Here is a 27,134-nt window from a genome sequence, read left to right as displayed (position 1 = left end):
AAGGAGTACTATAATATGTGTCTCTAGGAAATCTCTTGATATTCTGACGACATCAATCCCTATTTCATTAAATGTACTGAGGTAATTGCAGACCTTTGTTTTCCACTTGTACTCAACATTGAAAATACCGGAATGCAGCATGAGGACGGGGTTTCAGAAAGCCATGACTGGTGGTAAGCCACCTTGTAGGAACGGGATCACCAGGGACCCAACCGCCAAATAAAGTAACATACTTTTCCCACGCACCTATCGCCTTTTTCTATTACATCCTACTCTGCTTCTGACCTATTCCGGGTCCCGGCCACGCACTTCTGCCTTCTGCAACATAGCATTGGACCGGAAGTTCCTGCCTGGGAGGATCGCTCTAGCGCGTCACTCTGTGACGTCACGAATCGATAGTCTCGGTTTCCTCACCTTGGGCGGCATGAAGAGTGCGGCGCATGCGCGGAACGAGCCGGGCAGTGGTTCCTGGCTGCTGAGAGACGGGAATTAACGAGCGGGCATCGATCGTGGTCGTACTTCGGGCCTTCTCCCCTACTGTTCTCGGCTACCGAGAGAGCGGGCACTCCTCTCCCAAGCTGCCAGCATGTATGGGCCGCTGGAGGATTTCCGCTCCCCGACACCGCGGGATTTTAACAGCATCGTCCAGACCTGCAGCGGCAATGTGCAAAAAATCACCCACAACAGTGAGTTCCGGGGGGGGGGGGGGGAGTTTGGCCTACCCCATACCCTCCACCCTTCTCCAGTCTATCCCCACATTACATTCTACGCCACAACACCTAATGTTGACCCACAACTGGTCCTGACCCTTCCCACACCCCTAATATATATATATATATATATATATATTTATTTTACTATTCCTCAGCCCTTCTGCACAAACACTGCTCGTCCATCTATCCTGCCTACAACCTCAATTCTATCATATACCTCTACCCCGTTCTTTCTAACTGTAGCTCCACACCCTGTTGCTTACCTGCTCTCCATCTCTATTATCCTGTCTTATCGATAACCTGTCCGAGGCTGGCTTAAATAGTGCTGAGGCCTATAGCAGTACCAAAAAATGTAAAGCTTGAAAGGTAACTTCTTTTGTAGTAGTCCCATATCATCTGAAACCCTAAACTGTAATTTAGGTAGTTTGTGCCTAAATCATTATCCTGTCCCATTCTCCAGCATATCTCCGCGCCCTTATCCTTTATTCTTTCCAAATCTTCATTCTAATATTTGCTTAAGAACACATGTTCTCTACCTTATCCCCTTCCTAACCCATCCCCAGACCCCATCATCCACATTCTATTCCCTTATCCTAATAATACTGCAACATGCCCTCCATACAGTCTTATTGTCTTAAATTATGTATATTTATTTGATTTATATTTGCCTTTTCAGCTCACTGCTGTAATCACTAGGCTATGCCAAATTAGCTCTCGCTAACCCATCTCCCAACTGCCACATACCTCTTCTCTGATCTGTTTTCCACCTCCCCATCCTATCCCTTCACTTCCAGACTCATCTTTCTGTATCCTAACACACAAACCCCACAATCCTGGCCTGTTTCCTAACATTTAACTGGCCCACACTGCAATCCTAACTCTACACTGCTATCTTATGCTGCATTCCATCCTAGTCAGTGATGATATATAGAATACTTAACTCCTTACTTCCATTCCACTTCTTATTTTTTTCTGTCCTCATCCTGATACTAACCATCCTTATCACATTCTGTCCCATCTCATGTCACCACCCAAACCAGTTTAAGATTTTATGTTTACTGCCACTTTTACAGCTTACTGTAACTTTAAGTGTTAAATTGTGATCTAAAGTAATTATGTCTAATTTCCTGAGTGTCCTCTGAATTCACGAGAGGCCGTTCATGCATTTAGGGTATGGCAGGCCAATGGAGCTATACTTGATGGGGGGAAAAGACTGATATGCAAAGACTGGGAGAGAGACCTCGGGGTGATACTGTCTAATGATCTGTGACAAGGCGGTGGCGAGGCCGGAGGGATGCTGTGCTGCATCAAGAGAGGTATAACCAGTGATAATATCCCTGTACAAGTTATTGGTGAGGCCTCATCTGGAGTACTGTGTTCAGTGCTGGAGACTATATCTCAAATAAAGATAAGGACAGAATGGAAGCAGTCCAGAGAGGCAATCAGCCTAGTATGGGGTCTGCATGGAAAGCTGTATGAGATAAGAGTGAAGATCATAAATATGTATACCCTGGAGGAGAAGAGAGATGGGAAAGATATGATACATACTTTGAAGTACCTGAAAGGAATTAATAATGACCAAAAATCAAATCTTTTCCGATGAAAAGGAAGTTGTAAAACTAGGGGGTCATGATATGAATCTCCAAGGGGAAAGACTTAGGAACAATGTCAGGAAATATTTCTTCACGGAAAGGGTGGTAGACGCATGGAATGCCCTCCCGGAAAGGGTGGTGAAGACAAGAACAGCAATGGAATTCGAAAGGGCATGGGAAAAACTCAGGAGATCCCTGTTGGCTAGAAAATAGAAACAAAGAAATGGGGTAACCGAAAGATTACATTTCTACTTGGAAGTAGCCATCATGCCGCGGCAGTTGCTTTCTTAATAGAAGGTTTGGGGGGGTAACCTGCATGGAGCGGCAGTTATTACTCTAAAAGAACTTGCTAAGTAGACTAGATGGACTACCATGGTGAGACTGCACCTTGAATACTGTGTACAATTCTGGTCGCCACATCTCAAAAAAGATATAATTGCGATGGAGAAGGTACAGAGAAGGGCTACCAAAATGATAAGGGGAATGGAACAACTCCCCTATGAGGAAAGACTAAAGAGGTTAGGACTTTTCAGCTTGGAGAAGAGACGACTGAGGGGGGATATGATAGAGGTGTTTAAAATCATGAGAGGTCTAGAACGGGTAGATGTGAATCGGTTATTTACTCTTTCGGATAGTAGAAAGACTAGGGGACACTCCATGAAGTTAGCATGGGGCACATTTAAAACTAATCGGAGAAAGTTCTTTTTTACTCAACGCACAATTAAACTCTGGAATTTGTTGCCAGAGGATGTGGTTAGTGCAGTTAGTATAGCTGTGTTTAAAAAAGGATTGGATAAGTTCTTGGAGGAGAAGTCCATTACCTGCTATTAAGTTCACTTAGAGAATAGCCACTGCCATTAGCAATGGTTACATGGAATAGACTTAGTTTTTGGGTACTTGCCAGGTTCTTATGGCCTGGATTGGCCACTGTTGGAAACAGGATGCTGGGCTTGATGGACCCTTGGTCTGACCCAGTATGGCATTTTCTTATGTTCTTATGGACCATTTTGGTTTTTATCTGCCGTAATTTACTATATTACTATGTTCTAGAGATCTTCTCCATGCAGAGAGTCAGAGGTCAACAAGAACACAACACCAAGAAGATGCCCTTAAAATTATGGTAAATGCTCCTGTTTTGTGCTATACTACAGGGAGGCTTTTCAGTCTATGACTAACTGGAGTTAAAGTACATGTTAAGCCATTGGCATTGTACACTGGCAAAAGCCTCTGATCTTTACTAGAATACTTGTAGGAAAGCTACCTGCTATGTATATGTCACATGAGTCTCCAAAGACTAATTAATGCTTGAGCTTGGCTGTGATTGCGTGTTTAGCTGATGTGTTCTACCAGGGGAATATCTATGCTGGATGTGCTCTGAGTGGAAACAGGAGTTCAGTGGTCATCACTGTTTCTTTGTCATGTGCTCAGTCATAGGAATGTAAAAATATTTTAAAGACAAATGTTCTTTTGCTGGGCAGAGCTCTTGGGAAAGTTTGAGAGGAGTTTTGCCAAACTGCTGTTGGTGCTGGACTGAGTACATGTGATCTCATGAATGGTGCTAGGGATAACTGGACTAGAAATAATGTCTTTATTTCTTTCAGGATTTCTTTGGTGGGTACAAGTAGAATCTGGTGTTTATGGGCGTGAACTTAATCACAGGGGTAAGAACATTTCGGGGTACTGTTGTCATTTACCTCCATTTCCCGATCAAGGCGTCAGGATTGTACAGCTCTGTCTTTAAAAATAATCATTTAGAAAATGTTTTGAAAGTTGAGTTGTAAGTAATGGTATGATTCTTAAAAATAAAAGCTTTGGGGGGGGGGCAGCCTGGCAGTTCAGTGGCAGTGCAGCTTGATGATGAGATTCTCAGTTCAGGACTTCCGCTGACTGGGGATACTGCATTTACAGCCTTTTTTTTGGGGGGGGGGGGGGGGGGGTGGGGAGGATCGTAGTCCTCATGCAGTGGTGACTCATTGTAGTCTGATTTTTGGGCCTGTGCTAGAAGAAGCCTGGTGCCTTGCCCCTGGCTGAGCACTGTCGTTGCAATGACTGGATGAAGTAAATTGAGGTGCGGAAGGATAGACAGTTTCAATGAAAACTCATGACTTTGGGTTCCGTTGGTTCTGACTGAGCTGGAAGGCCAAACGAGGAATCTGCTGGGCCCAAAAGAGAGAAAAAAACTTTCGTTTATATTACATGCTCTTCTCATACCAAATTGTGCTGCTTTGGAATGAAAATCTTTCACTTTGTCAGAACATTCTATAAAAGTAGATTTCTTCCCAGTTTGAAATATGATGAGTTTAAAACTCCAAGGAGCTTATGCTCACAAAGAGTTGTCTCTGCTTGTGTATAACTGTATCATGTTGTACATCCATTGGAGGCTGAACACAAGTACTTAGCTTTCCTCCTGCAGTCTAACCTGCAAACACATCATACTCATCTCCCCTAAGTTGGAGAACATCTAGTAGAGCTGAACCCTCTCACTGCAGCAAAAAATTACTATTTGTTTTTATTTAAAGCTAAAAATTTCACATACTATCACTGTACCTTGAAATCTGTCTGAATGTTGGGAAGGTGATTAAAGTTGCTGAGAGCTTCCTGCAGCTTGACTCCACTACTAGCAGTGGAGCATAAAAGCCCATATCTATCCTCCAGTCAATGCTGGAATCCAGCAACTACTATGTCACAATTGTAATATTTTCAATTGGTTTACAGTATAAGCCACAGGGAGAAGGCTCAGAGTTTCTGTTGGGTAGTTATCTTGGGCTCTGTGTGCTGGCAAGTAAGATCTGGATGTCTGGACAATTCCTAGTGGTACATTGAAAGAAAGCCAAAAGCAAGATGCAGACAATCTGTGGAGTGGGTGCCAATTTTGCAGAGCTCAGAGCTACAGAAACTCCTGCACACCCTGCTGCTGAAAACTGCATAGGGCAGGAGGTTTTGGAAGAAGTCGCACTGAAACTTTGGAAATCGGACCATTGTGAGCTGTCTTGTTTTGGGACTTGTTTTGGTTTTGTATTTATTGTCCAATAATTGTTCTTGCTGAGCTTGGGGTTTCCAGCAGCCTTTTCAGGAATTGCTAGTGTTCATTCATAGCTGCTAGGATTGGTAGCCATTATTTACACGCTGTTGAATTGATGGGCCTCAGCTGAGAAGCACGGTTCCTTTCCCAGCTTGGTACAAGTGTGCTTTGTGCTGGCTGATATGCATTGCCACAGACTGACAGCCAGGACTCCTTCCCAGGGGCTGTGCAAACTGTCTCAATAGTGTCCCCAGCCCTGGCCAGCCTAAAGTGCAGAAGCCTAATCTAGAACTGAACCTGGATCTCCTGCACAAGTATGCAAAATGTTGTGAGGCTGGTAGATTGGACATATATCTATTTGAGGATTACAAATAAACAGGGAATCTGTCCTTAGCAAAAATGTATGTGTATTTTGGAAGAAAGAAATGAGACAAGTGTGAGCAGGGTGGATTGTTTTAAATGAAATCAATTTAAACTGGCAAGGAAAAAGTCCTTTATATTTGAGATTTTTTATTTGTAAAGATGCATACTCCACTGTTAGTGTAAATTCTAAAATATAGAATATTCTATAGTGTAAGGGCTGTCAGAAATGGGGAGGCATTTCTGTGCATAGTCACTCCCAGTGCCCCACTGCCTCCAGGAATGTCCCTTTTCTTGCAGCAGGTAAAAAAATAAAATAAATGCCCTGTTGCACTGGGTGTGTACTTTTTACTTGCACAGAGACCAAATAGTTAAGCATGATTTACATGCAAAAACGTGCTCACTGGTGGGAAACTTGTATAGATGATTGCCTTTTCCCTCTGCTCCATGAGGAGCAGATTTCAATTATATTTCATGTTTATTTCAAGTTAAGGGTCATTTTTTGGCAGGAAATTGAAGAGTAGTTCCTAAAGAAACAAAATCAGTTATTAAATATCCCAAAAAAGCAGCATAAGTACGTTTTTTGGAGGGAGACTGACAGTCACCAACACACAAACATAGCAGATGTATGTATGAGGAGAGAGAATATGATGGCAGACGAAGATCAGAATCAACATAGTCCAATATTGTGGGGGATTGCTTCTCCCTTTGCTGCTTCATACTGTGTAAAATACTAAATATTCACATTACATAGGCTTCCCAAACCTTCCTGTGACCCCCACAACCAGTTGGGTTTTCAGGATATCCACAGCTAATAGGCATGCGAATAAGGCAAGAAAAATCCCGGGCACCAGTTTACCTGGACACCTGAAATTTGGTGCCTGCTGCCAAGCGAAGAAGGAAGTCGTCCAGAAAAAGGAGCAGCAGGACCGATAGAACTGGAAAGAGGAGCAGTGGCAGACAAAGGCGGAGCCAGGTCCAGGAAGCAAATTGGCAGCCTGAGTAGCATTGCCTGCTGGGCTTAGCGGAGGAGGGGCTGGGGCTGGCTAGAGCCCTGGCGGCTGCTGGTGTCAGGTTTGGGAGTCGCGGCTGTTGCCGGGCTGCAGGAATGGGGGGGGGAAAAAGTTTATCTTGAACAGCCAGCTTGTTTGCGAGTTAAAACACGCGGACAGATGGATGGACACAAGCTCCCTATAATGCGTTCTCTTTCTGCACTCAATGCAAAAGAATGTCATTTGTAGTGAGATCTAATCGGCCATGTCCTGGCATGTTTGCCTTTGATCCCTAGGTGTGATGTTTTCTTGTATAATATAACCTTCACATAGGAAACCATCTTTTACTCAAAAGTTTTTTGATAGAAATAAAAACAAAAATATATAAGGTGATGCATTTTTATTGGACTAATTTTAATACGTTTCTTGACTAGCTTTCAAGAACTAATACTCTCTGCCTCAGGTCAGAGTTCAAGTGATCTAACATCAAGCAAACTACTTTATCTAAATGCTTGATAGATATTCATGGGTTTAAAACATTTATTTACTTCATGTTTAATGGATTATTATCTTTTATTTGGCCTTTAATATAAGAATTATTTAATTTGACCACCATTTCATTCAGTATCATGTAATGGTTTACAAAATGGGAAACACAGTAATAGAGCATGAAGCCCTCATGTACTCTTGTCCAGGAACTCTGACTGTCCGCAGCTATTTTTCTGAATTTCTTGTCCTGATGTAGTTGCGTTTTATCACACTTGTAGGGTGGGGTAATCGTTGCCTTAAGTGAGATCCTTCCTGAGTGGCAGCTTGTGTGTCCTGTGTCAAGGGATTAAAATTGGTATGCCAGGGCACCCTGCTGATATTTATGAGATGGGCCATGCTCAGCTTGGGAACCTCCGCTGGGTTCAGGCAAGGTATTGAGGTGACAACATCTATAACCATGAAGAGCTGGCATAACAAGAAGTGCTTTGTGGAGGTAGGATTACTGGGAGGAAGTGTGTTATACTGATCTGCTGCCTCGCCTGAACTACTGCCGATGCAAGTTTGTGCGGTGGTTTTCTGCTGCTGTCGTAGTGACAGGAGGATGATAAAGGTACTGCCACAACTCAAACAAAAAGAAATGTTTTCTTCCTGTTAGTGAGCACCAAACCTTATATATCCATTTCTTCTTTTTTTGTTTTATAGCTGCTCAGATAAAGAGCCTGTTGAGTCAACTGGGAACCAAGCAGGACAGCAGCAAGCTTCAGGAAAATCTGTAAGTGTTTAAATAGCCTTCACTTTTTTTGTGTGCCTGCAGACAGACTTTTTTCGTTTCAGGAGTGGAGTAGCAGCCTAAAGGGTAGAGCAGCGGGCTGTAAACCAGAGAGTCCAGGTTCAAATCTCATTGCTGCTCCTTGTGTCCTTGGGCAAAGTCCTTTCACTTTCTGTTGCCTCAATAAGTCCTCTGGAAATAGGTAAATACCTACAGTTTCTGAATGTAATCCACTCTGACGTGCTGAAAAATGGAATATAAATGAAAAGGATTGAAGAGAGCTGCTGCACTGAATCTTTGATTCAGTGATTTATAGTTGTAATGAAAACAGGATTCTTCCCAGGCTGCTGCAACACCTTTTCTTGGATTGATGAAAAGAATTTTCCAAAGAGATTTCTGTATTCTGAGCTGCATGGATCGTACAAGTGATTTCCTAAGATACAACCTCATGTAATGTTTAAAAAAAAAAAAGGGGGATTTTTTTTTTCATCCCAGAAGCTCATGTACATCATCATCTTTGACCCAATATGGCTCCTTCAACTCTACATGAAATATTGACTGAAGTAAAGTATGTGTAAGTCCCTGGAGCAAGATACCACTCTGATTTCACAAACTGTAGCCAGGATAGAAAGTATGCCTCCAATTTAAAATACATAATTGGTGTTAAGACATTACACGAAGATGAAATTTTGTCATTTTTACGTGGTTCTTTTGACTGCTCTTATACTTGAGCTGTCCCTACTCAGTTGCGGGAGGATAAGAGCAGGGGCAGATTGTCCTATTGGGACTTCAGGCATGCCCCGGTTGGTCGATCTAGCCAATCACATGGGCTGGTGTTGGTCACAGTGGCCCCATGCCTGAGGTACCTCTGTGCCCAACATCAGCCCGCAGAAGATCTTCTCCCTTGTACCCCTTTCTCTTCCCTACCAGCAGGGCAGAAGAAAGAAGCTGCAAGCAACCGATAGAGCCCAGGCTGGCGGGGCTGAAGGAGGGGGCCGCCGCCGGAGCTCAGGCCGGCTGCTCACACTACACTGATTTCTCTCTTTTACCTTGAGAACTGATGCATGCGTGTCTTTGCCCTCTCTTTCCTGTTTTGGAAGAGAGACTGGTGGGGCTTTCAGTGCTTCCCTAGCTCTTTTGGCCATACGGGTCCTCTCCTTGTCTGCACTGCCTGCTCTGTGGAGGTTGGCGTGCCGCGCACTTTCTTTAATGTAGATGTGCCTTGGGTGTGAAGAGGAAAACGCTGGCATAGGGAACCACAAAAGCAGCAGATTGTGTTCCACGCAGTCAATGAGAATGGGGTGTGGAGGCAAGCTACTGTAATAGAAAGGAAGAAGGTGCACAATTTAGACACCCATAGCAAAAGGGTGCTTAGCTCTGGGCATATTCACTAACCTCAGTAAAATGGCCAGAAGAAGCTCCTATTAAGTGCCTGTTTCACTTGTGGGCACTTGATGCACTTGAGCGCTAGGGCCGCACAATTCTCTCCTAGTGCATCCCCTTTTACACAGCTTGCGAACCCGCAAGCCCAGCCCAAATCCCTACTCCCCATCCTTATCTCCCCATTGACTCAATTCCTTGGCCTCACCACATTATCCCTCATTCTCTTTAATGCTCACTCCCTCTCTAAAAAAAAAAAACCCACATCCTTGACGACCTCATTCTAGACTGCAAACCAGAAATTTGCGCAGTCACTGAAACCTGGCTCAAGGATTCTGACACTGTTATCTTAAACCAACTCCCCACACATTCCTATGACATCTTCTCCATTCCCAGATCAAAAAAAAGAGGAGGAGGCATCCTCCTAGCCGCCAAAAAAAACCTCAAACTCAGGCCCTTGAACATCAGCCCCCCACCCAAACTCGAAATTGGCCTATTTAGATCCATAGATCTCCAAATCTGCCTAGTCTACTCCCCCCCCCCCCCCAGGCATTTTTTAACACACTCCCTCCCCCTTCATTGAATTCATATCCAACAACATCAACTACGATAAACCTGCCATACTACTCGGAGACTTCAATATTCACGTAGATTCCATACCCCTTTCACCATCATGTGAAACATTCCTTGTCGCCCTACAGGCCGTAGGCTCCACCCCAATCATATCCACCCCCACACATAAAGCGGAGCACACTCTAGACCTCATTTTCATCAACTCTTGCATCCACGCACCATCTCCCGCCTCCTGCACCCCTGTCCCTTGGTCTGACCACTCACTTATTGAGACTCACCTTACCATAAGTGCCACCACCAATTGTAATCCTCCCCAAAACAACTCCTCCTCCTTCCGTAAACCCTGTTTGTCTGAAGAAATTATCATTGCACTCTCCGAATCCCTAAACAAACTAGACTGCTCCTCACCCGAAGCTGCACTCAGCTCCTGGGATAACCTCCCCCTCGACATAGCCAACAACTTATGCCCTCTCATCACCCGCGAGCAACACACTACACCCCCACACAACAAGCCATGGTACACCACAGAACTGCACCATATGAAAAACAACCTTAGACTTAAAGAGAGAGCCTGGTGTAAAGACCCAACCCAACAACACTCCACCACCTACAAATCATTCTTACACACATACCGTCTTGCCATTCAAAAAAAACAAACGTGACTACTATGCTGCCAAAATACATCAATATATTTATAACCCCAAAGCCCTCTTCTCATATGTCACCGCCCTCACCAAAGCCCCTGCCCCTCTCATCGCCGACAAAGAAGCCAGCACAAAATGTGAAGAACTCGCTCAATTCTTCCATAACAAAATAACAAACATACTCCTCAGGTTCTCTCCCTCTCCCTCAACCACTCTCATGCCCAGCAACCACCACACCTACCCCATCACTCCACACCATCGACCTCTCCTCCAAGGAAATTGAGTCCATTCTCAAAAAAATCAAGCCCGCATCCCACCCATCCGATACCATCCCGACCAAAACCCTCCTATCCATCCCCAACATCATTGCCAAACCCCTAGCAGACGACATTAACAGCTCGCTATCCGCTGGCTCAGTTCCCAATTCCCTAAAACACACAGTCGTCAAACCCCTGAACAAAAAAACATCTCTTGACACCAAAGACCTGGCCAACTACCGTCCCATCTCAAATCTCCCCCTCATCGCCAAAATCATGGAAAAGGTGGTGAACACCCAGCTTATGGACTATCTTGAAGACAACAACATTCTTCACTCCTCACAATTTGGCTTCTGTAAGAACCTGAGCACAGAAACCCTTCTACTATCCCTCACCGATGCCCTCCTCACTGGCCTTGACCACGGTCATAGCTTTCTCATTGCCTTCCTTGACATCTCTGCAGCCACAACCTCCTCATTTCCCGCTTGGCTGACATCGGTATCTCTGGCATAGCCCTACTCTGGTTCAAATCCTACCTGGCTAACAGACATTTCTCTGTTGAACTTGGCAACTCAGAATCCACACACTTCGCCCTCACCCAAGGAGTGCCTCAAGGCTCCTCCCTATCATCCACTCTTTTCAACATCTACCTCCTGCCCCTCTGCCATCATCTATCTGACCTTGGCCTCAATTTCTACATCTATGCAGATGATGTACAAATCATCATCCCTATCCGTGAATCATTATCTACAACACTAATTTTCTGGGAGAAATGCCTTGTATCCATAAACTCACTACTCACCTCCCTACAACTTGTCCTCAATTCCTCAAAAACTGAGCTTCTCCTCATCCACAACCACCAAACCCTTAAGCTCTCTCCTCCCAACGACCCTACAGCCACCTCCCTCACTTCACAGCCTCCTGTACGAAACCTTGGCGTTCTAATTGATCCACATCTAAACCTAAAAAAACACATTAACTCCGTCCTAAAAGAAGGCTTTTACAAGCTCAATGTTATAAAAAAGCTCAAGCCACTCCTCCATACACACGATCTCAGAACCGTCATCCAATCCACCCTATCATCCAAGCTGGATTACTGCAATTCCTTGTACCTTGGCCTTCCCTACTCCACCATCAAACCCCTCCAAATACTACAGAATGCCACTGCAAGGATAATCATGAATGCAAGCAAATCAGACCACATAACCCCCATCCTCAAAGACCTCCACTGGCTCCCCATCCCATCACGCATCCTATTCAAAACTCTCACTATCATACACAAATCCATCCACATAAATAATTCCTCTTGGCTCAGCGAACCGCTCCGATCCACACAATCCATCCGCCCCACTAGAGCAAATCTCAAAGGCACCCTACAAGTCCCACCCCTCAAGAAGGCCCGACTCACAGCAACAAGGGACCGTGTTCTCTCAATTGCTGGCCCAACTCACTGGAATGCCCTACCCACAAACCTCCGCCTGGAGCCTTGCCATACTAAATTCAGGAAAAAGCTAAAAACTTGGCTCTTCCACCAGCCATTTCCAGACTAACTCCACATACTTCTCTCACCCTCTTCTCCTGCTTCTCTGTTATCTTTGACTCGCTCCAAGTAATTTGCATCATGTAAATGTTACCTCTCGAGTTATTGTTACTTCTCTAGTTCAATTTTCAGGCTCCCCCTAGAGCCTCCTGCCCTCGAGCTTCTACTGTTGTCCCTCTCCCACCCCTGTATTTTCCACCTACTGTTGAGATGTAAACAGATATGATGTGCATTCTAATGTCGGTATAGAAAAGCTGTTAAATAAATAAATAAATACTGCATCGGGTGCCCAGGGAAGTGGTTGTGTATGCTTTAGGAAAACGGTTGCTCATATTGAGCGCCCGTGCTCAGTGCTGATCTTATTGCGACAGCCTCAACACTTGTTCAAATGGTGAAGCGAGCACGAGTCCATAAAGGGAGGGAAGTGGGGTGGATAGGAATCATACCAGGAAAGCAGGTCATGGAAGCAAAACCAGAGGAAGAAAAGAAGGGCAGGAATAGAAGCCCTGGGATTCAATAAAAGGACTAGCCAGATGTTGAGGGCACAGGATTGGGTGTGATAGCAGTCCTGCTAAGGGCCAGTGAAGAGGGTAGGGAGAGGAAAGTCACAGAACCTGGGAAAGGAATAACATACATAGTAACATGCATAGTAACGATGGCAGAAAAAGATCAAAATGGTCCATCTAGTCTGCCCAGCAAGCTTCCCAAAGTAGTAACTGCCGCTCCATGCAGGTTACCTCCATGTTTCTCTTAAGGGTAGTAACTGCTGCTCCGTGCAGGTTACCCCCCATGTTTCTCTTAGATTTAGCTTTTTTATTTATTCCCATAACTGGGAGAGGATTTTATATATTTATTTGTTTTATGTAATGCGCTTATATTCTGCTACTCCCCAAAAAAAATTGCTCATTGTGGATTTCAAACTCAACAAACACAATTACATCAAATCAAAACATAAAAGCAAAACATAACAAATTAAAATTAATATCTTTCAAGGTAAAACTAAATGTTCCAATCAAGATGAATAACCAAGATTTGAGGGAAGGAAGGTCCTGGAGAAGGAAGGGTTGAGGTGGTGAAGGAGTTCTAGGGGCCAGAGGAGGAAAATGCTAGAGGTGGAAGGTTGGAGGGGGGAGGGAGTATGCAGGACCCAGGAGAGGGGAGGGTCTGTATAGACACAACTACCTTTATATAATCAAATGTTAGTGTATCTGTGGTTCTTTTTGTTTTAGACTTGGGAATGTTTCATTTGTTCCATGAGAAACACAGTAAACATTCATTAGTTACATGAACCTATTAGGGGGCAGGGGTGCAATTTTCAAACTCTTGGCATTGGGATAAAGACTCTGCTGACATTTTACCTGCAGGCTTTGCACCAGTTCCAGTTTGAAAAATTCTGAGGGTACAAAGTACATGCGACGAGTTGCAATCGCTTTTCTGCGAGTAGAATTTTACTGGTGCACAAATTTGAAAGTATGAGCTATGCACGTACATTTCCTCCCCCAACCTATGCACGCCCCAGAAATGCCTCCTCTCTAGTGCAGCTAAATGTATTTACACTGTAGAGGAACATGTGGACTTTCAGCAGCCAACAAACGCCGGTGTAATGCTTTGACAAGCGTCCTCATGCTGAATGGAATGGCTTTGAGGTGTAGTAAGTAATCTTATTACTGATCAAACTGAGTAAAAATCATGATGCACTTACAGTGTACAATCCAAGGCTATTACTAGTCGTCTTTTTTTTTTTTTTTTAACAAGGCAACAGATACAGCATTCCACAAATCAAATCGCCAAGGATACAAACCAATGTCTGAAGGAACTGGGAACCCTGCCTCTGCCGCTGTCTCTCTCCGAGCAGGTTAGTGCTTGATCAGGACGTCTCTGCTCGGAGCAAATGAGTTACGGTCGCAATGTGGCATTCATAGTGAAGATAGTGGAAAACATTTTCTTCATTTGTGTACAGGCAATGCTTTGGGGTGCCACCTTCATTTGAGTGTGTATAAACATAACTGAGTGTGCGCCACCCAAAAGTGGGGGTGCAGCCTGCCCTGTAATGAGTGCATGGTGAGCACATGCATGCAAGGAGAAGCCTCGAATGTGAAATACTTACTGTACCTGAATATAACACACCTTGAGCTATTTATTTATTTAACATCACATCGGTTTACATATAACGGATAGTGAGGAGGAAAAGGAAGAAGGAAAGTTACATCATAACAAGATAACTGTTTGAAATAATCAGGTTACATCATAATAAAATAACTGTTAAAACTAATCTGGTAAAGAGAAGAGGTTAGGGAGAAAGGAGAGGCAAACAAGGGGGGTGAGGCTATAGGAACTAGGTAATTAGATCAAGAATAAGTAGCGTTTAACTCAGGGGATATATGTACAGGGGAGAGCTACTATTGAAAAGGCACGAGTTTACACAATAAATAAAATAAAAAAGCTTTTGTTTAAGTACAAATACCGCGAAACCTCTGAATGTAGTTCCCTCCTGCCATTCTCTGAAGAGCAGAATGCAGTGGTGTATGGAAATGGAGCCTGCCTCCTGGCCGATCTTGGGGTAAGTGGTGCATTGTATTGCCCAAACTGTCCTGGGGTGTTACGTGAGTGTGCACACAGACATCTCCTGCCCCATGTTTGATCCTGGGATGTGACGGGTGAGTGGTGATACAGGCCCGATCTCCTGGGGTGTAGTGTATTTCTGTGGTGCATTGTATGTGTGCATACGAAGCCATGTAGTTCTGTTGCCTCCAGTTGTAGTAGAGACCACCTTTCAAGTTTTTATTTACTCTGATTTCCTTCACTGTGAGACTATAAAATGAGTTTTCCACTTACAAAGTGCTGCAGAATTTGCAGCACTTACTCTAATCACCTGCTTTCCATTAGGTATCCAGCAGTTATTAATGTGAAATTGATATGTAACACTTTTTTTTTTTTTTTTTTTTTCAATCTCTCAGCGGCAGCAGAAGCTACAGAAGGAACGCTTAATGAATGATTTTTCAAGTGCTTTAAACAACTTCCAGACAATTCAGAGGAGAGTATCGGAGAAAGAAAAGGAGATGGTGGCCCGAGCGAGGGCCGGCTCTCGCCTTTCCGTAAGTTCTGCTGATAGAGAAGCATGGAAATGAGTTCAGTGGGAGCAACAGGAAGAGGGCACAATCTGGAAAGAGACTGTGGGGCAAAGTACAGCTGCTCTGTAAAAACTTGGAATGCTTTTGATATATTTTCTTGTTGGCTGCATGGAAGGTATTTTACAAAACCAAGAGTGTATTTTCATTCTGAGTTGGTATTAGAAGAGGTAAAAAAATATTTAGATAATTTTATTGATTGCATTAACAAACCAACCATTTTTCTTTCCTGAACAATTAAGGTCTTTCTTAGAATCCAGAAGTGTGCCAATATCATCTGATGGCCCTCGGTAGGAGGCATTTATATAGATCCATTATGTTTGAGTGCTGCGTAACATCTTAAGTCTATTGCTTTGATTATTTCTCCCAGGAATTTTCAGTTCCTTCTCCAACTGTTTTTCTTTATGGAGAAGTTTGAATATGATACACTTTTCTTCTTTTGTTTTCTGCCTTTTGAAAATGTTTTTTTATAGAGTCAATGTAGTACATATTCTATGTATCATTTTTTCTTATGCAATGCATTTGATTTGCATATAACTAAAATTCAATAAATATAAAGTAAAAAAAAAAAATTAACTGACCAACTTCCAAGTTTACTTAAGAGCCAGCCAAAATTGTTTAGGAGCCATTTTAAAAAAATTAATGGATCTATATAAGTGCCTCCTACCGAGGGCCATCAGATGATATATTGGCAACACTTCTGGATTCTAAGAAAGACCTTAGTTGTTCAGGAAGGAAAAATAGTCGGTATATTAATCTGGACTCAGACAGTGAGGGAGTTGCCTCATCTTTGCCTAGAACCCAGCAGCAGCTACGTCTCTGTCCGGACCTGATGGCAGTGGTCCTAACATTGTCTCTCACCAGGCCCATCTCTCCCCAGACCTGATGGAGGCAGCCAAGGCTGCGTTTCTGCCTAGGCCCCCAGATATTAGTATTTACAGTTTTTCACAATTCCTCACGCTGTCACTTCTGACATTAAGTTAATTGGAGGTACTGCTGTGCTTAATCCAGGCACTGTGGAGCATCACACTGATATATCAAAAGCAGAGCTAGCATGAATAGCTAAAGATTAAATTTAGGGGGAAGAGGTAGTTAATAATTTAAAAAGTAATGCTGATGAGTAGGGTTTAGTAGCGAAGACTCGTGGAATTGGATAGGTAGAGAGGATGACTGGAAAGACGTTCTGTTTTAATTGGTTTTATGTTTTATATGATTTTATTTTGTATGTTTGGGTTTTATTATATTTATTTTATGTGAATTATTATGAATGTTTTATTGTAAACCGCACAGAGTTGTGGATATGTAGTATATACATTTCTCTAAATATAAATATGTATAACAGAATCAGTCAAGAATAAAAGCAAAAAAAACAAACAAACCCAGGAGAGCTAGCTGATATTTTGAAGATTTATGTTGAGTGTTCTTCAGATTGCTGCAAACGCTGGTAGCTTTACCTCTTGGAAGCTCAGTTAACACTGCAGGAGCACATCTGTGACACATAGTTGCCTTTACCTTATAATTGTCCTTTCTTCTTCTTGACTCCCACCTCTTTCCCCTTCCCTAAAAAAAAAAAAAAAAGGCAAAACTTTTTTCATTAACATTCTTGAGCCTATCCTGCATCTTTGTGCATGTAATGTTGTTTATAGTTGTCTAATCAGGACATTATGTTCCTAGAGACCTCTTTAAAAAGGATGGGACTGTTGATTTCAGCCGCTTTTGATGTATCTGTTTTTAGAAAAAAATCTTCCTCGAGGTCAAGCAGGATGGTAGTCCTGACTCCATCTGATGATGTCACATGAGTGACATCATCAGATGGAGTCCTGATGTGGTAAACTTATGTCATAATTTCTAGAACTTTGAGTAGGCGCATTGAGCAGGCCCTATATCACGCGTCCACGTGGGGGTCCCTCTTTAGTCTCATTTTTTCCGCGGAGTTATAAGCCTCACAGTGTGATAGAGCTGATGGTTGTTTTTTGCCTTGTGGAAAACTTTTGCTCTTCGCAGGTTTTCACGGTTTTTCCTTCAATCCATCGCTGGGTCCCTCTCTGTGCCTTTCCATACTGTCCCTAGTCAGGGTTTTCTTCGTTTTTGGGTAAGTTTCCTTTCGCGGTCAATTATCCCAGTGGTGGCAGTGGCGGTGCCTCAGTGCCCTCTGGCCATCAACGTCTGCTGCCATCGTTTTCGACTTATGGCCCCCTTATTTTGCCCCATCATGGCCACGTCCGATTTTTGCCGATGCCGCCAGTTCCCAAGAATCATGTCTTATCACTGATCCTCATGAGGTGTGCATCCTCTGCCTGGGGGCATCACATGATGTCCGGGGTTGCTGCTTGTGCACCCAGATGACCCCGAAGGGAAGTTTTCTTTGACTCAATAAAATGGAGTAACTCTTCAGGTTGAGGAAGTCCAAGCCATCGGCATCGGCAGCATCTGCATCAAAGGACCTCGGAACTGCACCAGTGGACACCACGCCATCGACATGAGCGGTACCATTGGTTCCGTCGATGTCGCCGGTGGATAGGGGCGCCAAAGTCCGACTGTTGTCTATCTCCTTAGAGCTGAGGACGCTGGGTTCATCGTCTTCGACCTCTGCACCAGGGAAAGATCAGCTCGAGCATCAAGAGAAGCTTAAGAAGCATCAGCACCAGTCCCTGTCGATACATGGTGCCGGGCATGAGGATGCACCGGCTTTTGTTGCAATGTCCCTGAAGCTTATTGCCCGGGGTCTGCGACAGTCTCCACTTGTCCCCTTCATGGATCTGAGGAAGATCTGGCCACCCCTCCTTCCTCCCAGTTGGTGTTGGCATTGGCAACATTCCAGGAAGAGCTAGAGCCAGTGATTCTGCAGGCCTTCAGTCCTATGGCACCGGAGCCAGTGCTGCCCGTCCTCGTACCATCTCTGGAGAAGCTCAATGTACTCATCTGTACCGACCCAGCTGCCATCTGTTTCCCGGGCAGAATCGGTGCCCAGCAAGTCACCGAAACCTCCCCCTACTGATACAGTGGTCTTTCCTGGTTTCTCTGAGGAGGAAGCTTCACCATAGTCAGTGAAGCGTGCACCTCTGGATGTAGGCCAAGCACTTAAGGCCCCATTCTCTGTAGCATACAATAAGAATGAGGGTCCCTATGATCCCTGGGGAGATGATCCACTGGAGTCCTCCTCTGAGGACTCTGATGGTCTCCCGTCAGACCCTTCTCCAGATGAGCGAAGGAAGTCCCCACCTGAGGACATGACCTTTGCACAGTTTGTGAGGGTGATGGTGAAGGCCATCCCTTTTCAGCTTTTGACCGAGAAGGATGCTAGGCATAAAATGCTTGAGATCCTCCAGCTTGTGAATCTTCCTAAGGAAATATTGGTGGCCTCGGTACACGAGATCCTTTCACAGTGCCTCCCGTTAACAAGAAGGCAGATGGGGGACTACCTTGTTCAGAAGGCTGCCAGATTCGATAAGCGTCAGCTACCTCACCAGCCAGTGATGGTCAAATCTCTCATGAAGGCCAAGCGCTCTCGGACCAATTCCTTGGCGCCTTTGGGGCTGGACCACAGAGAGATGGACGCTCTTGGGAGGAAGGTGTTCCAAGGCACCATGCTTATTGCTCGCATCGCACCTACCAGCTCTACATGAGCCAGTATTCATGGGACATATGGAAGCAGGTGCAGGAGGTGGCTGAGCAGCTGCCTCAACAGCAGCAAGACACCCTCATGTCGCTGGTGTACAAGGGTCTGGAGTGCAGAAAACACAAGGTCAGTACATTCCTTGATGTTTTTGAGACAGCATTGAGAGTCTCTGCAGTGGGAATTGGCACCCACAGAGTGGCATGGCTGTGGGCCTCGGATCTCCGACTGGAGGTACAGAAAAGGCTCACTGACGTGCCATGCACTGGAGATAATCTCTTCAGAGATAGGGTGAGGGATGCTGTGGCCCAGCTTCAGGACCACCATGAAACCCTCCAACAACTCTCTGCTAGTGCTCCAAATCCATCCTCCTCATCCAGAAGGTTGTCAAAACCAGGGCCCAGGAAGTCTTTCTTTCATCAAAGGAAGCACTATCCTCTGCCTCCTCAATCCCGTCAGTACCATCAGAGCTCCCGTGGCCCATTCAAGGCACCAGAAAGCTTTCAACTCCACGGATGGGGTTTTGAGTAGGCCGTAGGGAGAATAAACCAGTTTACCTGAGACGATGGACCCTCCGGTCGGGGGCAGGCTGCGGTTCTTCACGCACCAGTGGCCCAGTGTAACCTCAGACCAGTGGGTTTTGTCCATCATCCATCAATGGTACCAATTGAATCTATTGGATGTCCTGCCAGATTGCCCTTCATGCCTATATTGGGACAGTAGCACATCAGGAGGTACTACAAGCAAAGTTCTGCCTCTTAACGGCCAAAGCGGTCAAGCCCGAACCACTAGAGCATAGAGGTTGGGGATTCTACTCCAGGTACTTCCTGATTCCAAAGAGAACAGGAGGACTGCATCCCATCCTAGACCTAAGGGCCTTGAACAAGTTTCTAAAAAGAGAAAAATTCAAGATGGTTTCCATGGACACCTTGATCCCCCTTTTGCAAAAAGGGGACTGGCCTTGCTCCCTCAACCTGAAGGATGCATACACTCTCACATCAGGATCTTCCCCAGTCAGAGGAAGTATCTCCGATTTGTGGTGGGAAAACAGCACTTCCAGTACCAAGGATTGCCCCATCGCACAAGACCAAGGCATGCTGTGCTATCCCAACCTCCAGGCCCTGTCACTCACAGCGTGGATGTTGAGAGGTTAATTCTGCAGCCGCTTGATCTATCAGAGAATGTGTCTTGGATCCTGGTGGCTTCTAAAAAGCCTTCTACTAGAAAGTCCTATGGACGGAAGAGGTTTTCCTTGTAGTGTGAGCAGATGGCCCTAGATCCATTCTCCTGCCCCACACAAAAACTTCTTGGAAGCTGGATTAAAAACTAACTCCATTAGAGTTCATCTTAGTGCAGTTGGTATGCCCATCCCTGTACAGCCTATAGTTGTACATTTTATGCGGGGCCTGCTTCAATTGAAGCCTTCCCTAAGGCCTCTGTGTCTTTGGGACCTCTTAGCTCAGCTGATATAAGCTCCTTTTGATGGGCTGTGCACCTATGGACATCGGATCTCAGGACATAGAAGAGTTAGAAAGGCCCCAGGAAGCAGAGAGAGAGACATCTCATGCACCAGAATCTGTTATGTCTCAAGGTGAGCTGCAGTACATGTTTTGACCTGAAGTTAATGTGAACTGCACTATATGTTTGAGACTTGGAGTTAAGTTGTGCTGCCCTTTTTTGCTTTCTGTGTGTGTTTTTCCACTGTAAATAACGTGCACTGAAGGAACAGCCAGTCTGTATCCTTTTTTCTTCTGACTGTTCTCACCCACTATGCTCGAGTTACCACATATACCTCAATGAGATGCTGTTCTCTTTCTTTTTTTTTTTTAAGTAAAAATATAGTGTGCGTATCCTTTATACAAGTTCATTTGCATACTGGTCCAGATAGAAAAGTTACACATGGAAAATTGTGACTTCTGCATGAATAACAGTGTAGCTTGGTACATCTTGTCTGCTAAAGTTAACATCAGATCTGTAAGATTCTTTCCACAACCTCTAAAAAAGATTTTTTTTTTTCACTTTTGCCCAGAGACAGAAAAGGCAAACTGAAGGAGAATTTGTTGAAAAATGTTTACTAGATACAGATCCTGTTTTAAGATTATCACCTGCTCCTAGTCAAACTGTTAATAAACCTGCAAGTTTGTTATATTTTTGTTTCTTTATATAATGTGCTACCTAGCGAAGTAAATAAAAATAAACACAAACTGGGTTAAGTTTTCATAGCTTGCAGTTCTAAATCTAATGGTGATGTTGCTTATTGAAAGTATTGTGATTCTCCCAACAGACGACATATTGAAGATGGCAAAGTATATTGAGTGGGATGAACCATTTGCTCGGATGTCCCCTCACAGGAGGAGCTTCAATGAATCAATTTTGGGGTTTAATATAGAGACCCAATAAATCATTCTGCAGGAGTTGTGTGTTAGAGTGTGGAGAGGCAGAGTTCATTCACCTGTCTTCCTACCTGTAATGGTTGCAGATGGTGCCACACAGGTTAACCCTTAGACGGCACACTTAGCAGCCCTGTTACTATATGTTTCCTTCAGTATTTTCTGTAGTGGAGAGTTTTTCCAAGTGGAAGTAGCAAATCTGCTCATTCCTGGAACTGTCTTCAAAGGAAGAAAATCTGTTGTCAAAATTCTAATCTGAACTGCGACCTCATACAAGGGCCAATGTAATAAGGTGCACTGAAGCTGCCGTTGGTTTGCTTGCGCATGTACATGTGTTTGTATGTGCATTTTCTCCTGTAAAGTCCTATTTGGGGATGAAATAAGGGTTTTGTGTGCAGGAAAAAAGCATGTAGCTTGTGATATATCTGTTTGCCAGGTTCTTGTGACTTGGATTGGCCACTGTTGGAAACAGGATACTGGACTTGATAGACCCTTGGTCTGACCCAGTATGGCATATCATATGTTCATATGAGCTGGCCTGGAAGGTCATATTTTTGGTGGCGGTCACTTCAGCGTGCAGGGTCAGCAAGCTCCAGGCCTTTAGTGACTTATCTACCTTATACTAAATTTTATCACGACAGGGTGGTCTTGCGTATGCACTCTTTAAGTTCCTGCCTAAGGTGGTCATGGATTTCCATCTTAACCAGTTATCCTACCAATATTCTTTCCCAGCTCCATACGCACCAAAGCCAACGAGCACTGCACAGTTTGTTCTGCAAGCAAGCCTTAGCCTTCTATCTGAGGCGGCAGAAGCCCATAGACAGTCCACCCAACTTTTTATGTCTTTTGATAGGAATAGGTTGGACATTGCCATTGCCAAACACACTATCCAATTGGCTAGCAGATTGCATCTCCTTCTTTTATGCCCAGGCGGAACAGCATCTTGGGGGTCATGTCAAGGCTTATTCTCTCAGAACAATGGCAGCGTCAGTGGCCCACTTGCGAGGGCAGGTCCCGTAGAGGAGATCTGCAAGGCTGTGAATTGGAGTTCTCTCCAATATTCACATCGCATTACTGTCTGAATAGGGATGGTTGATACAACAATAGGGTGAGAATCTGTTTGTGTAGAACCCAACTCTCAATCTAGGGCCGCCTGTTTGGCGAGGCTGTCTTCCCCTCTGTTACCAACAGCACCAGTGTTGTTGTGCCCATTGGTACCTGATTAGTTGTCTGTTTGGACCCCTTTTTGTGTTGGGGAGCAGCCTGTAGCTAGGGATTCAATCATGTAGGAGGACTACTATCCTGCTTTAAAGCAGAGTTGCTTATCTGTAACAGGTGTTCTCCAAGGACAACAGGATGTTAGTCCTCATGAAACCCACCCACCACCCCGTGGAGTTGGGGTTCTCCTGTTTTATTTATTTTAATCGCAATTCTATGTTACAAGACTGAAGAGTGACCCCGCGTGGACGCATGGTATAGGGCTTGCTCCGTTCTAGAAACTTTGACATAAGTTTTCCGCATCAGTGCACCATATGATGTCACCCATGTGTGAGGACTAGCCTCCTCGGAGAACACCTGTTTGAGGTAAGCAACTCTGCTTTCTTATGGAGAAAGCATTGAGTCACTTCCTGTTGCACACTGCAGGTTATACAGAACAAAATGGTAGCAATTAATGACCAATCTTTTCTGTCTTCCAGGGTGAGGAAAGGCATAAGGATGAGCAGCTGGTCTCCTTTGACAGGTAAAGAGTCGTGGATTGCATAAACCAGCATGTAATCAAGTCAGATGTGTTCTAGCATGCTTACTATCAATCACCAGATACAAGCACATCTGTCTTCCCTCAGCTCCAAAGCAAGAGTCTGACCTTTTGTGTTGTCCTTCCGGTTTGGTACAAGTATTTTTGTGCTGGAGGACTGCAGACTGTAAACAGACATGGCCTCTTTCCTATTAATAAAATGAGTTATTAGATTTAAAATGTCAGATTACAGAGTTGACCTAGGCAGAATGAGAAGTAACCGTTTTGTGTTTATTATGACCATCTCTACAAAACAATTCTGTAGATATTGTAGTATGGAAAACATGCTCTACAAGAAATAGAAGGGATGTAATCAAATGGGTGTTAAGAATGCACACTAAATGTAGCACATTTTCTTTATTCACATGCTGAAAAACAAGTTAACTCTGATGCAGTAAGCTAATAGTTAAACACATTCATCTGGAGTTTAAAAAAATAACACACCAATCCAAAAATGTTCACAATGCTCCATTAATGTGAGTATTGAGCATTGTGTGGACAAAATTGAAAAGGAACATTTAAAAAGGCATAAATGATCTCAGCTGGAGGGAGAAGGGGGAGGGAATATTTAGGTGGATGGTGAGGGTAGGGAAGTAGGAGTTACCAGGGCAGAATTTCCTGGCTTGGGCCTCTGACTCAGGTACTCCAGAGCTTTGATCATGTTTTGTTTTTTTAGACTTGAACTCTTGGGTCAGAAATGGAATAAAAGTTAACTCGCATTTCTGGTGCTCTGCCAGGGTGGTCCTGAATCTTGGGTTACCAAGGGTGGTGTTCTAACCAGGACCATTCTGGCCCCTGAAATGTAGGTTCAATTTACTCCACCTCTGATCCAGAAGTTACATTTCCAGTGTTAAATCCCTGAAGGTTTTGTCATGTTTTGTTTTTTGTTGTTGTTTGTTTGTTTTTTTAAATGTCTCTCTGTATTGGGGAATAATAGCATGGGATTTATATGGAGATGTGCTAATGTGTGCACACAGTTTTTGTGCTTGGAAATCCTTATTAAATTGCGAGTGAAGTTGTGCATACAAATATGGGAGTAAACTGGTGCTCTCCCTTACTATATCAATCCCACAGTACTGAGGTGCTCCTTGTGCCTTCCAGCCTGAATCGGGGACAGTTTGATAATGCATTGCTGTCCTATCTTAAGCAGCAGCGTCTCCCCCTTGTGGCAAAATTTAAAATGTACCGCAAGCAGGGATGCAAACCTTACCAAACTGAAAAATAACCACTGCCCAGACCTTCAATCCAAAAAGGGGTTAAGGTGAGCCTTCTCCTCCTTGCCTTCCATACAGCCACAATCTGTCCTTAATGCTGGCATAGGCTAACGTGAGTTTCATTGTACTAACACATCTTGGGAGGCTCTTCCGTGCACCCAGTATTCTCTCTGAGAAGAAATGCTTCCATCCGTTACTCTTGGGATCAGCTTTCTCCAGGTTCTTATGACCTTTACATATTTTGACTTATTTTTTCATACTGTTTTTGTAATAAAACAACTCTTAAATGTGAACGCCTCAAAAATGAAATATTGCAGCCAAGAAAGGAAATCTTTAATACTCAAAGATCGTAAGCCGAGATAGTTCATAAAAGATATACCTGATAGACTGATAGTTAATTATGCCTTTACAAGGAAATTTTAAGGAAAAAAAAAGATTACATTTGTAACACAGAAGGTCGCAGCAATAAAGAATTGCCTTCCCCTTTCCTGAGTGATTATAAGGTTATTGCCCATGGCATAATAATCCAAGATGTAAGAAAATCCATTTGTCTTTTTTTTTTGTACTGCATAGAATAAAATGGGGTTTGGGTTTTTTTTTTGTTAATTCTTGTAGCAATGAAGACTGGAATCAGATGCAGTCACAGGAGGAAGACGTAATAACGGAGCAGGACCTGGAACTCATTAAAGAGAGGGAAACTGCAATCCAACAGCTGGAGGTGAGGTCTAATGCAGCTTTTCAAAAATCTACAGTTTCCCAGTTGTGGTTGGAGAGAAAACATTCATCTGTGGGAGTAGTGTGAGATCCTTATTGCACTGTTTACATCTTGAGGTACAAAGACTGGGGCAGAAGAGATTTTCCATGAGCCATGTGTAGGTAACATAGCAAAGTGGGGCCAGCACACTTAACTGCTGGGGATCTCTGTTGTGGTTTCTCTGCTCCTGTCTGATCTTTGAGCCTTGCTGAGTTCTATTGGAGAACAGATCACCAAGTGCAGGCACTTTAGTAGTGCCCCAGTAGGGAGGGCAGCCTCACTGCTTGTCACACATTAGAAATAATAAACTTGGTGCTGGCTAAGTGGCAGTACTGCATGCTGCCATGTAGAGGGAGCTGACTGTGATTCCCAGCTTATGTCTTCTGCTCCCCAGATTGTCTGGGGATTTCGCAGAGGCAGTGCTCTCAGTCCCTGGGGTTAGAGGGTCATAGGCCGTGTGCAATGGTGACACCTAGTGGCTGGATTTAGCACTATAATTACAAGGTTCCAGAAGCAGACCTGGAACATGGCACCCAGCTGAGGACTGTCCGTGCAACAACGGAGAGGAAATATCCCATAGTAGTTGTGATTGAAGGCTTATGGCTCCAGATTCCAGCCTTGGTTCCAGCTGAGCTGGAAGTGCAAAGGAGCAGGCGGAAACTACTAGGTCAGAAAAATGAAATGAGAAACCTAGCGCTCTCAATCAGCCAGGAAGAGTTAGAAGAGCTGCTATTTTCCTTGGTATGGAGAATGCAGACTAAGTAAAGAGAAGGGGAAGGATGCACTAGAAAAATGTGTTCCGTTATCAGCACTACGTCTGGGAAGGATGCTACCAGCCACTGCAATGTTAACTCGAGTTTGTGTATCAAAAGTAAATTATATACCCTAAGCTGGAAGGCAGCTCTAACCTAAGGGGATGCGGGTTCAGTTTCTAAGCAGAGTTTCTTCCGTTTGGCCTGCCAGGGCTAGGGATACTCTGAGCACAGTGCTGAAGCTTACTGGCCAGACTCGGTGTGCACATGTACTGAGTTCCAGAGGGGGCTGCTGTCTGTGGCCTCTGCCCAAGGACTATTGCTGGCAATAGTTAAATGGGGTGAGGGTTTAAACAAAAGGGGAGGGGGAGGCAATCCCTGCTGCAGCCCAGTAAAGGTCAGTTCTGACTGAGCTGGAAGACCAAAGCACTAGGTCAATCTTCTTTTCCAGACTGTCTGACAATGGCTGTTTGACCCGAGGAGCACATCTGAATGTGTTGTGCTTGGGGGCCTGTCTCGTGGCTATGGTGGCTTACTAAGTCTCACTAGTTGAAGGATTAAGAAGGCCATAGTTTTATTATTATTTATCATTTCATCATAGACAATTCAAGTGAATACGACTTGAAGAAAGAAATTGAGCAGAGCAAGGGGGAAAAAAGAAAGGAAGGAAAGCCATACACCAAAATTTAAGAAATGAAAGGGGGAAGCTTTAGGTAACTCTGCCCACCCAAGTCCGCCACACTCCTGAGGAGATCCAAAGCACATAATCAATAGGAAATTTCCTGACTCTTCTTTCGTGTTCAAAAAGACCATAAATCGAGATGATTCATAAAAGATGTACCTAACAGACTGATATTTTAATTATGCATTTTCAAGGACATTGTAAACAAAAATAAATTCATAACACAGAAGGTTGCAGCAATAAAAGATACCGTCTCCGTTTTTGAATAGTTAGAAATGTCTGGGCGATTTCAAAAAACATTATATTTGAATATATTTGTTAACTGTGAATGTTTTGTTTATTCAGTAGTATTAAAATAGATATAATTACTTGAAGAACCTGTTAATACAATATTATACAATGTAATTGAATGCAATTTATGTGGGCCGTTGTGATCTTCTGTTGGAACGACAGTATATAAAAAGCATAAATA

At 44.0% G+C, this 27,134-nt stretch overlaps 1 protein-coding gene across 2 annotated transcripts in view; it reads left to right on the top strand.

Moving 5' to 3' along the window:
• The first annotated feature begins 324 nt into the window (after positions 1-324).
• STX12 (syntaxin 12) overlaps positions 325-27,134 on the top strand; it is a 46,632-nt gene continuing 19,822 nt past the window's right edge. Inside the window, exons 1-6 of one of the 2 annotated variants that reach the window (XM_029619381.1) lie at positions 325-686; positions 7,871-7,940; positions 14,087-14,186; positions 15,289-15,426; positions 23,163-23,206; positions 25,090-25,192. In XM_029619381.1, the coding sequence (XP_029475241.1) occupies positions 587-686; positions 7,871-7,940; positions 14,087-14,186; positions 15,289-15,426; positions 23,163-23,206; positions 25,090-25,192 (555 nt within the window). In that variant the 5' untranslated portion in view covers positions 325-586. Of the gene's footprint in view, positions 687-1,958; positions 2,030-7,870; positions 7,941-14,086; positions 14,187-15,288; positions 15,427-23,162; positions 23,207-25,089; positions 25,193-27,134 lie in introns of those variants that run through there. The other variant, XM_029619382.1, reaches the window with a different exon arrangement.

The sequence above is a fragment of the Rhinatrema bivittatum genome, chromosome 11 (genome assembly GCF_901001135.1).
Source record: "Rhinatrema bivittatum chromosome 11, aRhiBiv1.1, whole genome shotgun sequence".
NCBI lineage: Eukaryota > Metazoa > Chordata > Amphibia > Gymnophiona > Rhinatrematidae > Rhinatrema > Rhinatrema bivittatum.
This window is presented reverse-complemented; position numbering and strand designations above follow the sequence as displayed.